This window comes from Heliangelus exortis, chromosome 7, assembly GCF_036169615.1.
Source record: "Heliangelus exortis chromosome 7, bHelExo1.hap1, whole genome shotgun sequence".
Taxonomy (NCBI): Eukaryota; Metazoa; Chordata; class Aves; order Apodiformes; family Trochilidae; genus Heliangelus; species Heliangelus exortis.
In genome coordinates this window covers 13,061,345-13,075,506 of record NC_092428.1, presented here as the reverse complement: position 1 = coordinate 13,075,506, position 14,162 = coordinate 13,061,345, and the positions used below count along the sequence as shown (strand labels likewise).

The following is a 14,162-nucleotide window of genomic DNA, read 5'->3' as shown; positions in this document are numbered from 1 at the left end:
TCAAGTGTTAAACATTTATTGCCAAATGTTCTGTGTATACTTTTCATTCCTCCTTTCAGGTAATACAGCCAGGGTGTTTATTGAAGTGAAGGATGAAAATGACCATGCACCTGTCTTCACCAAAAAAATGTACATAGGAGGAGTATCTGAAGATGCCAGAATGTTTTCTTCTGTGCTTAAAGTTAAGGTAAGACTGAATTTTATTTTAAATAACATTCCCTTGCAGTGAGAAAATATTTACTCAGTGGTTTGACTTCACAGGAGATTACAAAATGCATTTCTTCTAAAACTTCCTGGGCACCTCAGGTGTTAGCAGTAATTGCAGTTTTATTTCTTTTTATAATCAATTGCAGTGTGCACAGAATGGGTAATTCTTGTGAAATCAGTGGCTGAGTATGAATATGTGTGTGATGGTTTCCATTTGTATGTGTATGATTGACATGCATTGGCCCAGCACTCCAGCAGTTACTGGCACAAGGTTGATTTTCAGCTTAGATGAGTTTTGGTGGGTTTATGTCTTTTGAATTTATGTGCTCATTTTTCACTTGAAGATTTGTAGCTATCATTTTGGATGTGCTAATATTTAAAGGATTTTTTAATGCTCCACAGTAGTTTTTAACCTTAAATTATTCTGACTGCTTCTTTGGCAGCAGCATGTTTATGCTTTAAAAATGAAAGAACATTCTCTGTTTCAAGTAGAAAAGTAGTTTCAAGTCTGTTCACTGTGATGCAATTTGTGAGTAAGTCTAGAATAAGATTTGTGAGTAAGATAGAGGTGGTTTGTTTTTTTTTTAAAGGAGAGAATTCAAGAAAATATAATATGTAGAATGTAATTAACCTCAGACAGAATAATAGCTTGCAATAAAAACTATTTGTTGTCACTAAGATGCTTTGTGATGCAATCTAGAGATAGCTTGAGTTGCCAGGACTTCCCAAGTCAGCTTGTTTCCTTTGCCTTTATTTTGTGACCTCAGCAGACCTCCTGCATCTTTTTGCAACTTCAGTGTTAGTGGAAGAGAGCTTAAAAAATTGCCCATTGATTTTTGTTTCATGGCATGTCTTCCCAACATGAGCCCAGAAAGGGCAGAAAAGTGGGAAAATGTTAAGCACAGACTATCAGATAGGAACCTCCGTAGATGACACTTGTTTACTTTGTGCACTAGTCCAGAGTGGGCTTTTTGTGTTTTGTTTTCTCATACAGTGTTTATTATAGGCATAGCCCAGTCCAAGTAACCAGCTAGGAAGATATCATGGAAAGGGAACATTGTGCTGTGTAAATCTGAGCTGTGGCAGTTCTTTCCAGGTTCCTCTGCAGGCAGATGGTGTTTGAGGCCATGGCAGGCAGGGCTAGACTTAGAGGATGGGAGTACTCAGGAATTTCACATGACTTGCTGCCCTGGGCTGCTTCCAGGGTTGAGCTTGTGCTTGATGGTCTCCCAACTGCAAGAACCTTAAAGGAGCCTTAATACCATGTTGCCCCAGGTGTGTTCCTGGCAGAGCAATGGATGGTTCAGCAGCAGCATGAAACTGTCTGATAGAAAGACCTGTGCTCATCCTACAGGGAATTTTGGGGAACTGGATCAGATAAGCTCAGCTGGCTGATCAAAGTCAGTCTGACTGTTCTGATAGCATTATTAGGAAATCAATGAGTGGTTAAATGAAGTAGCAATCCTGAATGGAAGGAAAGGTGTAGGAAAAACTTACGATGAGAGGAGATTCATATAATCACAGAGTGGTTTCGTTGGAAGGGACCTTAAAGACCATCTAATCCCAGCCCCCCTGCCCCTCCCACTAGAACCAGGTTGCTTCAAGCCCCATCCAACCTGGCTTTGAACACTTCCAGGAACAGGGCAGCCACAGCTTCTCTGGGCAACCTGGGACAGTGTCTCACCACCCTTACAGGAGAGAATTTCTTCCTAATGTCTAACCTAAATCTCCCCTCTTCCAGTTTAAGCTCATTTCTCATCCTACTACTATATGCCCTTGTAACAAGTCCCTCCCGGGCTTTATTTTAGACCCCTTCAGATGCTGGCAGGCAACTATAAGGTCTCCCTTATATAGAGATCTGCATTGGTAATGGAAAGAGTGATTAGCCCGGAATGCTTGTTGAGCAGCCATGTTTTATTTACTTCTAGTTTATCAGCTGTAAAGACTCTGCTCAACAGACTTTTTACATGAAGCCAAAGTCTTTGTAATGCCTATGTTTTAAATTAAAGTTTTACTTGCATGCGAATAAAAATGTTACTGAGTAATAAAGCAGCATTGTGTGTTGGAAATAAAGTGTTCAGAAAAACAGTTGCAAAATTTCCTTTTATAAATTTTTTTCTGTCTTTTGTATTGAAGTTTTAAGTATTTCTGAATTTTCTGTCACCAGATTTCTAATCTGTATGAAATAGATAGTGAAATATACCCAGACACCTGCTTGATTCAATTAAAAGGAAATTCTACATGCTCAGATTAAAGAAATTGTGGTAGTGTTGCTGTTAAGGTAATCCCAGACCATAACAGGGAAGAGTTTTGAAGGCAGAGTTAATATTTTTTTTTTAATGCCTGTTTTTCCAGAAATTTTGGCAATCACTCCTTCTAGCTGTCAACCTTAAGCTGAAGTCCTGCCATACCCAAAAATAGGAAACAGAAAATTATGTCAAATCAATGAACTTCAGGAGTGCTAAAGATACTGGAGTAGGTAAAGAATAGTGAATAATACAGTTACTTATATAAGTGAGTGTTATGTGAAAGTAAAGGACACAAGCATAAAATTACATTCTGAGTGGATCATAGAACAAGCTTTGAACAGTCTTTATATTCCTGTTTGAATTTCAGGGAGACATTCCTGATTTCTTAGGCACAGGTATTCATGCATGTCAGGTAAGGGATATTTGGGGGTGAAGAAGGGAACTTGCTTTTCCCCTTCAGAAACACTTGACTTGAGAAAAGTGACCAAAGGACAGAAAACTATGACACAAAAAAAATGACAATTGTATGTCTCTAACCCATTTCTGTTGGAATCAAGAATGGCTTAGGTTGGAAGGGACCTTAGAGATCCAACCAAAACATGAGACAGAATTCTCCCTGGCTTTACTGACAGGCAAAATAGAGCAAGGTGTAAGACAGGAGTTGTTACTTGTGGATGGCATCAAACATAACTGTGTGTTTAGTTAAAATAAAATTAGAAGTGGTTTAGAAGTGCTTGTCACAGAAAATTGGGCTGTGATTTATTGTTTTAGCACCAGGTATTTCCAGCAATTGATGCTAGTTAGCTTATTTTCTGTCCTGTAGGGAAAAAAATAGTAGTTAAATATGATACCCATTCCAATTAGTGTTAAGAAGTAATCAAATTGGCATCTTTTCTTGAAGAGTTCAGTGGAATAGAAGTAAATGAGTAGTTTCCAAAGTTGGAATTATCAAAAACAGTAATGAAGTACACTCATAGCTTGTGCTGTAGAAATTATTCAAGTTCTTCTAATAAAAATTATTAGAATTTATTTCATTATTTTTCAATTTTTATTCTGATTAAGAGAACCTTCTTAATAGCAACTTTAAATGTGTTTGCTTTCAAATTCTGCATTCAGTAATAGCTGCTAATATTTATTGTGAGTAACTTTGAAAAGAAATGGACACTCTCAGTATATTCTCAGGAAACTGATACTCTCAGCATATTCTCATTCTTTCTGTCACTTGCAACAACTTTGGTGCCTGAACATGATATTGACTAGCAGAAATTTTTTTACAAATGAAAGATGTAAAGCTGCATGTTAGAGGTGGCTGAAATCATTGTTACTGGGTCTTGCAGTGCACCAACATTTTTATGATTAGGGTCGCGTTATTTGTCACAGCAGTCCCATACAGTCACTGTTGCAGGACATGCACAATAGGACCCAAAATTTCCATTTTTTTCCCATGTATTTCCAGGGGATACCAGCAATAAATAGGTACTAAATATGTAGATGTGACACTAACTTGTAAATTGGTTTCTTAAGTACATTCCATTATCCCTAAGGGAAGGAGAAAGTGTTTAAGTATGAGATTGTTCTTGCTGAAAAAAGGATGAACTCAGAATTGAGCCAGTGTTTTTCTTATGTTAAATGAAATTAGATACAGCAGGGACTCTGTTGATTAACTCCTGGCTTCTTTGGGTTTTCTCTTTGTTTTTATCTGCATGTGACAGATTTTACTTGAAAAGCTGAAAATCAAAGACTTACATTAGTTGTGAGATCTTTGGATAGACAAGTCCGTTGTTTGCAGATTCCCAATCCACCTTTTCTTTGTCAGTCATTGTGTGTGTCTACATATGTTTAATACCAGCTCCTCCTCCTCACTCTCCAAAGTCATTAGTTTTATATCCCTACCCATGAGTATCCATGCTCCTAGAGACCTGTCTTGGGTCCTGCATCTTTGGATAGAGCCAATTAAGTCATAACATTGCTCTGCACCAGGCATTTGCTGTGCTCTCAATACTGAGAAGAGGTTGCCAAAGGTCTGTTCTGTAGGTGAGGTGAGAGAAATTATATTGGGGAGAGGATAAACTGAAGTCTGTAAAGCATCAGGGCTAGAAGAGAAATGTGGACAATCCAGTTCAGTAAAGAAACAATAAGAAGGAAGCAGCTTTTATATCATAAAAATGCAACTCATATAACAGTGATGTGTTTCTCATGACTCTTCCTTTGCATAGCTCTTGTGTACCATAAAGGTAGTATACATCTTGGAAAGGGGTATTTAAGTCATGAAGGAAAGGTAATGCACATTGTGAGCATCTACATTTACTTTCTTATGTGAAAGTGATGAATTATGGCAGAGTTCTCCTTTTTCGAGGTGACCTACTTGCCCAAGTGTTGGAAACATTAAGGGACAGCAACTATTTGGCGCTTGGTTTGATTACATTCATATCACTGGATGGGTGGATTAATTGCAGTAATCTCAGTGGCTGGTATTTAGATATTGATAGTGGATGGCTCCTGCAGTTAGATGTGATTTACATGGTCTGCCTGCTTTTATTTGCCATTGTTGTAATTAAATTAGTTAAGCATAATAATCACAGTGGCAGGCACTTGCCAGCAGTTACCATTTAGCAGTAGTTTAAGCTAATATAGTTCTTCCTTTTTATCAAATAGGATATAGAAAAGATGAGCTGGGAGATGTTAGCTAGGAAGTACTAAATGTACTCAATGCCACTGTCCATGTCTCCAAAACAGATGTTAAATAGCACTGTCTGAGTACCAACCCTTGAGGAACACCACTCATCTCACATCTCCGTTTGGACACTGAGCCATTGAACACAGCTCTTTGGGTGCAACCATCCAACCAGTTCCTTATCCAATGAGTGATCCATCCATCAAATCCATATCACTCCAGTTTAGAGATCAGAATGTTGTTTGGTACAGTGTCAAATGCTTTGCACAGGTCCAGGTAGATGGTGTCTGTTGTTCTGCCTTTGTCCATGGAGACTGTGATCCCACTATAAAAGGCCACCAAATTATGCCCAGATCCTCACCTCCAGGTGATACCTACCCCACCAAGATCCACAGTGGCTTCTTCCAGCAACTCTGCTGGACAAGGGATGTGCTAAGGTGCCTGCAACTCTCTTCCCAGTGTGCACCTGTGTGGCCCAGAGGAGGACACAAAGATACTCAAAGGACTGGAGCACCTCTGCTCTGGAGACAGGCTGAGAGTTGGGGCTGCTCAGCCTGGAGAAGAGAAGACTCCTGGGACACCACAGAGCATTTTCCAATACCTGAAAGGTGTCTAAAAGCAGTCTGGAGAGGAACTTTTTACAAGGGCAGGGAGTCATAGGACTAGGGGGAATGGCTTTAAATTAGTCATTCTTATGAGCCAATATCGTTTTAAAAAGAGGTAAAGGTAGCTGAGAATAACTTATTAAATGCCATAGAACTGGAGATCTACCCAGAGCTTAAGGGAGTGTCAGCAGAATATCTGTTACCCAGGATGAAGCCTGAGCAGAAACTGTCCTACTCAATCCCAGTTTCACAGAACCACAGGATGATTTGGGTAGAAAAGAACCCTAAAAATCACCTCATTCCACCCCCCCTCCCATGGACAGAGACACCTCCCACTGTTTTGATAGCATTATTAGGAAATGGGGCAGCTGCAGCTTCTCTGGGCAACCTGTTCCAGTGTCTCACCACCCGCACAGGGAAGTTCTTCCTAATGTGTAACCTAAATCACCACCTTTCCAACTTAAAAGCATTTCCCCTAGTCTTATCTCTCTGCCCTTGTGAAAAGTTCCTCTCTAGTTTTCTTTTAGAAACTTTTTTAAGAATGCTGACAGCAGCAACCACTCTCATGCTTTTTCATTTGAGTATATAATCCTTTTAGAATGATGTATTATTTTGCTCTAGATTTTTTAGGAATATTGCTATAAGTAGCTAAAAAGGTAGCTTCAGCTCAGCAGAATGTGGCAAATCATGAGTCACTTTTAATTAGAATTAATTTGGTTAATGATATGCATATGCATATGACTGCTTTAAAGCTAATGTCCTCTGAAAGCTGGTAAGTACTAATGTCTCCAAGTAAAAATGGCAGTTTTTAAGCTTTAGTTCTTGCATCTTAAAGACCATGTTTATATTGCTAATAGTTCATGAGGAAATGTGGACCTGTGTTAAACACCATTTCATTTGAAATGAGGTGTGAGGCTGATTATTGTGTCTGAAATCTACAGCAGTTTCACACAGCATCTATTTAAACCTACTCATTTCCCCCAAAGCCTCCTAAAGATGCACAACACCCAGATCTGCTGATTGTAGGCTGAGGAGGAGATGCAAGAGCAAAGGGGAGTGAGAAGCCAGAGAGGTGGGAGAGCTGCAGGACCCCTGGGCTGCTGGTGATTTGGGGTCCCCTTTGTCTCTTCAGAGGTGGGACAGCTGGAACTGGAGAATTACTGTAATGACAGTTCTGCTGAAGCTCAGGAAAAGGTTTCAAGTGTTGGACAGTTCTAGTGGGGATTGGTTTTATGTTCTCTTTCTTTTTCTGCAATTCTCTCTTTTCCTCAGATTTTTCAATGTATATAAGAGCATGTTGCCAGAAGTGAAGGGCTTTTTGTGCTTCTTTTTATAAATGTTTATTAAAAACAGATGTAATATTCATAACTACCGATTTATGAATTTTGTGGGTTGGGATTTCCTCACATACACAATATTTTCCATCTGCTCTACAAAAGTAACACCAAAATCAACACAGTTACTAGAGAGAATTAAATTTTTACTGTAATGGTGTGTTATCGGCCCTTTTTTAAAACATTTTCTTTTACAATATTAATATTTCTGGTTTTGTTTAAGTGCATTTAAATGAGGAAATACTGGAGATGCTAGTTCTAGTAAAGAAAGTGAGAGGTGATTTTCTGAATAACTCAGTTTATAAAGTTAATTTTTGTACTGAAAATGTTTGCAGAAAAGGAAGCTTGCTGAAATAACTGCAAATGAATCGAAGTCTCTGGAAGTGGCTGTGCTGCAATTGATAGAAATGGCTCTAAATCCAGCAGAGAGGTGTGATGAAAATAGGAGCCAGTGGAGTCTGAAATGCACTTACATCCTGAATGAAACTTGATTCTTACAATGCAATTGATCAAATTTTCATTTCAGACTAATTCTGTATTTTGTGTCCCTTCCTGGTGGGCTTCATAAGGTAACTTTATCATGCTATGGGTTTTTACTTTAATGGCACTCAGAGGAACAAGGATTTACTCTTCACTTAACTGTAATCCTTGAAAGCAATTTTCCTTAGTGTTTTGTAATGATCTAAGGGTATTGATAGAATAAATGTTTAAAATTCCTGAGAAGCATATTACATACAGAGAGAGTACTGGGATTACTTTTTGTTCCAGATGCATTTTTCCATGTTTAATCTCCAGTTGTTTTCTATCTATGCCTATAATATCTGTATTTCTTTTGGCATTTCTTTTTTCCCTGGGATGACAGGTAAATCTTCACAATGGCAAGTTTTGTAAAAGTGAGATTCAGCTCCCAGCACCTTGAGACATTTTTCTGCTGTGAAACACAAAGTTTTCCCTTCTCTAATTTTGCTTTTCCATCTACACAGGAGAAGTTTTTCTTTGTAGAAATGAACTGTTTTGTCAGTTATGATCTTCTATTACTTAAAATATGATTTATGAATCACAGTAATCTGTAAGGAGAAAACACACTTGGTAGAAGTAAAAATCTACTCAGGAGCTTGTTTGGAGTGACAACAGCACATCCTTAAAGAGGCACATCTGTGTAACATCTGGCCTCTGACTGGAAGCTGCTTGCCCTGCTAAGAGTAATTCCAAGAACACAGGTATTTTCATTCAAAGAATAGGGCTCTAGATAATATGTTGGCTTGCTACCTATCTTACTATTAAAAAAAAAATACTATCATTTCTCTGGCATTGTTCAGAAAACTGCTGCCCTTTGTGATTTTATCAAATGCAATATTACTATGTTGTATTATGTAATATTACTATATGCCACAAATGTTACAAATGTGCCATTTTACTGTTATTTTCTGACATGTTTAAGACTCTTACTCCTGCATGTGCCTTCCAGGGTAAGGTAGCTCCTGCATGGGCTGGAAGGGGTGAGTATGGACAGAGTGTTCCCAGTGCTGGGTCATTCCCAGTCCATGGGAGCTTATGGTGTGTGATCTGCACACCCTTGCAGCACATACACTGTATGGAGCTCTAACTGCTGGTGGTGTAACAGGAAAATGCTATAAACCCAATGTTTCTCATTTGGTTTTGTTGCTTTTTTTTAAATATAAGTTTGGGAACACCTTTTACTCAACTTTTTTTTTTTTTTTTTCTTCCCCTTCCCACCCCCCCATGAGACAGCCTCTCAAAATTGATCTATGTTTTCAGACTATTTTGACACCACTGAAGGAAACAGTGAACAAATCTCACTCCCTTTCTTACTAACTGTATTTCTTGGAATTTTCCCTGAACTGGGGTATACTTGTAGTGAGCTTAGCAGTGATCAGCAATATGCATAGCATAGTCTGTTCTTTTTTTCTTTGTTGTGGTACTTCTATATGTATACCTAAAAAACAATGCACTTACAGTGAACTTAATTATCTTTACTACTTGCAGTCCTCACAAAAGATGAGGATTTGACATTTCTCAAATCTCCACATTTGCACAGGGGATATCACAGTGTGAGGTGGAACTACACAGCTGCCCAAGCACAGTGTTAGAGGAGGACTCTTGTCCCCCTCAGCTGTTGACACTTGCAGAAGCAATGTCACATGGCAGTCATACTCTGATACTGTCACCAAAACTGCCATTGGTTTGACACATTTGGTGGCTTGTTTGGGGTGAGCATTAAGATCTCCATTAACTGGAGCTCCTGAAGCTATTGTATAATCATCAGACAATTACAGTTTTTATCGTTCTCTGTGTGAGCCCCATTCAGACTGGATGCTCACAGTTAAATGCAATTGTTAATTCTTAATGTTTTCCAGTTTCCATAGCAGGGTCACTCTTAATCACATGCCCGAGGATGCTAAACAGGGAATGGCAAATGATGGGCTGTTGGGTTTTTTCCTTCTTCCTAGCTTAGCACCACTAAACAGATGGCAGGTTCAACTGTTTCCAATCAGTTGTTGATATATAAAATAGATTTTAGAATAAGACTATTTCCGACAGTAGGAGTGTACAGATTGTTTAATATTTTCATCTCTGAAGCCAGAAATGCCATTGTACTGCTTTAGAAGTGTTTTTTACTTCATGATTTACAGTCATTTAAGCCAGTATGTTTGTTGTAGCTTCTACAGTTTTCTTTTTTGTTGTTGTTTTTTCTTTTTTTTCCTTTTACCTGTATTTCTTAACCACTGTTCTCTTCTACACTGTTCCTTAGCCCTTTGGAGCTCATGGTTATCAGCTTGCTTCTGCCACAGGCTTTTTATCTCCTGGCATCTGCTCCTTAAATTTACCTCTTTCCACCAAATTTGGAGCTGTGAAATATTTGGATGGCTTTTAGGGACAGCTGCTGTGTGAAGTGCTCTAGCATGACCCAATTCTTTTGTTACTTACTTACACTGAAAAGTTGTACATATATTAGGACAGACTGTAATTAGTTACAAAGTATATTATTTATATATTTTATATGGCAGTAAATTAAACCAGTTTTTCTGAAATTGAGTCTTTCGCCCGTGACAGTGAGCTCTCAGTCCTTACCTCAACCTGTGTGGGTTTTTTATCTAATTTTCTCCCCTGTCCTGTTGAGGTGGTGGGCAAGAGAGTCTCAAGGTGGGCCTCAGGCAGCTGGCTGAGAATCAACCTGAGAATCAGTTCCAATCACAATGCCCTAATTTGAGATTACATCAGGTGAAACCATGGTGGGACTAAGAGTCCAATTAGGTCACTGAAGCTGCTGTGGTTGCTGGAGGAGTGAAAGTCACCTGTTGTGAAATTCAAGCATTTATGCACTTATTGTAAAGCCTGACTCAGGCTGGGTGCTGAGCACTGACATTTATCTCTCACACAGTGGTGACTGTTAGCACTTGTGTATCAACCTGATATTTAATTACTACCCCTTCCTTGCTTCCCTGTGCTATGTAGCATGCCTTCCCAATTATTTTTTCCTTCAGCAATTTTCTTATCAACAGGAAAGCCTAGGCCTGAGGACCCACCTGTCAAGCTCCTGTCTGCTGGCTCTGTGATGTTTTGGGGTTGTGGTTTTGCACGCCAGTTGGATAGCAAGAGTGCTCTGGAAAAGCTCACTGATATTTTAACTGACAAAAAGGTCTAAACTTCAGAAAGCTTTTAGCCTTCCCCGTCTTGCCTAAAAATGCTAATAAAGGGGTGTGAGATCACCCAAGGTTGTAATCTTGATTTTCAAAAGCCTTAGAAAAAGCCATAGAACTACAGAACAAAAGCATCTTAATGCATTTTTATATTTATGCTTTTTATAGCAAAGACAGAGAAAGCTTTGTTGATGTAGAGGTAAACAAAACATTTACAAAGGTATTTTTGAACAGTTCTGTCTCAGTGATGGGTAGCAGCAAGTGCCATGGAGGGAGATAATTTTTTTGGCAGCTCTGCAGCACATCCCTGTGCTCTGTGCAAAATGTTTGCTATTTCCAGCTAAACCAGCCCAGGTATTATTGCTTAAGCACTGTGTGGTGGTGTCTGTTCCATCTGGGCTGGGAGCAGGCAGAGCAGCACAGGAAGCACACACAGTACCTGCATCATTCCTCTGGCACAAGTGTCTCTTGGTGGTGCCCAATGCAATCACTGTGCTGCATAGACTCCCTTGTTATATCTTCTCACTGGTATGCCTTGAAAATTATCAGAAAATAAAGACAAAATAGGACTGAGTAAAAGTTTCCATCTTCTGCATCTTGCTCAGTGATGGTGAGGAAGCAATTAATTATAATTAATGCCCATCTATTGAAGGCCTAATGACCTTGCACAAATAATGCTTATTTATATGGCACTGGTGTATCATGGTAAACTACTCTTCAAGCTGCCATAAGGCCTGACTAGATTATGATTATTGTTTTTATGTCATGGTGGAGTATGAATTTTACAGAGACCTACACCTTTTTGAAGTTACAAGTGGGTTTTTTTCTTCAACATTATCTGAAGCCACAGGCTTAAGAATTCATGCCAGTATGCTGATAAAAGGTTGCTATTAGATGCTGAAGACTCCCAGATGCTGAGGCAATTCTGGGTCTAATGAGTGGACAAATGTGCAGATGGTAATTAAGTGCCATCTTGTTGTCCCCTTGCTGGACAGAGCATATTAAAGCATTGTAAGGGTCCTCAAAACCACTCTCATCTGAATATGGGCACTGCCTTTTGAATAGGAGCATGATTTGTGCAAAGTAGGTGATCTGGAGAGGCCAGAACAGACTTTTCATGGCTGTCAGGCACAAGAGGGGTGAAATAACATTGTTTCTGCAGTGCCTACTTCTTATGGTCCATAGGTTCTTATCCTGCTGACTACACCAAACGTACAGCTCAAAATAATTTAAAATTTTTGGATCCACAAGAAAAAAGTCCAACTACCCATGGGTGGGTGCAAACATGAAGTTTTATTTGACAATTAAACCAAGCAAAGTGACATAACCCCGTGAAGGTACATATGTTGTGAGGCAAAAGAGAGAGAAAAAGAAGATAAAAGGAAAAGAGAAGGAAGGGGAAGGGAAAGGGGAAAGGGGAAAGGGGAAAGGAAAGGGGAAGGAAAAGTCACCACCACGGGTCTGGTGATGTCTGGTGAGATTTTCTTGTTCAAGATGGCATTCCAATCCTGGACTGGGCCCAATGCAGGCTGTTGGGTCAGTGCAGGATGACGACCAAATGAGGGCCTGAGTGTTACTTATATGCCTCCCAAATTCCCACAGTTCCAGACAAAAAGATTCACTGCTCCCTTGTTCAATCAAGGAGAGGATAAACTCATATTTCCAGCTTTCCTCCCCATAAGGAGAGCTGTCATTAGCCTAAGTCAGACAGCTGCAGCAGGAGGCCAGGTGTCCCTTCTATTCAGGTAATCATTAAAAATTGGCCCATCTAGGGGACTGGGGGTGGTGGTGGTGAAACCTCCACCCAGCTTATCAGTCAAGGTGTCAGTCTCCACAACCAACAGGGCCATCAAGATATGCCCTCAGGGATGTCAAGAGCCATTGAAGACAGGCCCACCTGGAGGGGGGTGTCCACCCAGTTTACCAGTCCTCATCATTTTATTGCTGTCAGCTAGCTCTGCTCCAGCCAACCTTATGCAATTTAAAATTGTCTTTTGAGGCAAAGAAAATTCCACTGATAGGAAGCTCACATCACCCTCTGACTTAAATCACAATTTTAAATATTAACTGGGTAGTGATTACAGGGAGCTAAAAGAGAAGGAAGACAGAACAGGAAAGGGAACAAGAGAGAAAATTATCAACCCTCAATACAAGCATTGAGCCAGCCAACAGGGGAGGGTTGACATTGATGAGATTCCCCAAGCCCACCAGTGCAGCTCTTTATATTTTAGGCCTGTTTGACTTAGGAAGTGTGGTTGAGATATTTCAGATTGAACAACTGGAGCAGACCTCCATCCACTTTGCTCCACCAGCCCCTAGGCCATGTGCAGATCCTATCTGTCTCCTTCCTCTTCTTCAATGCTTTTGGAGATGCTAAGGAAGATCTGGATGGGGGGTGGGGTGGGGTTTGAAGATGACTTGGCTACCTGCAGAGCATCCTAAGAGGGTCCAGTGGAGAGGGCTCCTCAATCCACTCCCTCACAGTACTTAATGTTGGTGCTGTGTCCTTTTTCTGCAGCTGTTTGGCAATGGGAAAATGCCAGGGCAGCTTTGTGCTCTACACTGGCTCTGCACAGCAGGTCCATTATGCAGTATTGTGGGCATGCCACTCAATACCTCCTTTTTTAAAAAAATAAAAAATGATAAAATTACTCCAAAAATATGTGTCCTCAATCAGTGATGGTGCAGAATATTTCTAAGAAGTTTTATTAATGCCTTGCTGGCATTAATATATTTGTTATTTAATATTTGTCAACAAGAATTTGGCAGTGGAGGCTTCTCAGAATTAAACTGTTTTAACCTGTTCAATTACTCGCAGACTTGAAAAATCTATTTATATTTTTCTTCTTTTTTTCCTTTTATTTTGGGCAGTTCAGTGCCAACACATGAGGAAGAAACTGCTGGAAAAGCAAAATTGTATGCAGCAGAGTTAAATGAACCATTTAAAGTCACAGCAATAGCTGCTGTCCAGGATCTAATGTTTTAAACGTTGGAGAGGAAGAAATTTGCTGGACGAATATGCAGCTTTAGTTAAAGGACAAGGTTAATGATTCTTTGCATGAATATTTACTTTATTTGCCTCTGCTTGTTTTCTTTTTCCCATCAGGCTGATGATAAAGACACTGGGAATTACAGTGCCATGCAATATAGACTCATCATTCCTCCAATCAAGGATGGTAAAGAAGGTTTTGTGATTGAAGCTTACACAGGACTTATAAAAACTGCTATGATGTTCAAAAATATGAGAAGATCCTATTTCAAGTTTCAGGTCATTGCAACTGATGATTATGGACAAGGACTGAGCAGCAAAGCAGATGTACTTGTAAGTATGAGCTGGACATTACGTTTATGGAATAATTCCTGAGGAAATTCAGGCACAACATGAAGTTTAATTCCAGGCAAACACTTAGGAAGGCCATAAACTGTGTTTT

The 14,162-nt window shown here is 39.6% G+C and overlaps 1 protein-coding gene across 3 annotated transcripts in view; it reads left to right on the top strand.

The window, feature by feature from the left end:
• Positions 1–14,162, top strand: part of PCDH15 (protocadherin related 15) — a 344,988-nt gene that overhangs the window by 283,278 nt on the left and 47,548 nt on the right. For all 3 annotated transcript variants that reach the window (XM_071748909.1, XM_071748908.1, XM_071748907.1), the window contains 2 exons: positions 60–187; positions 13,838–14,053. In XM_071748909.1, the coding sequence (XP_071605010.1) occupies positions 60–187; positions 13,838–14,053 (344 nt within the window). The remainder of the gene's footprint in view (positions 1–59; positions 188–13,837; positions 14,054–14,162) is intronic.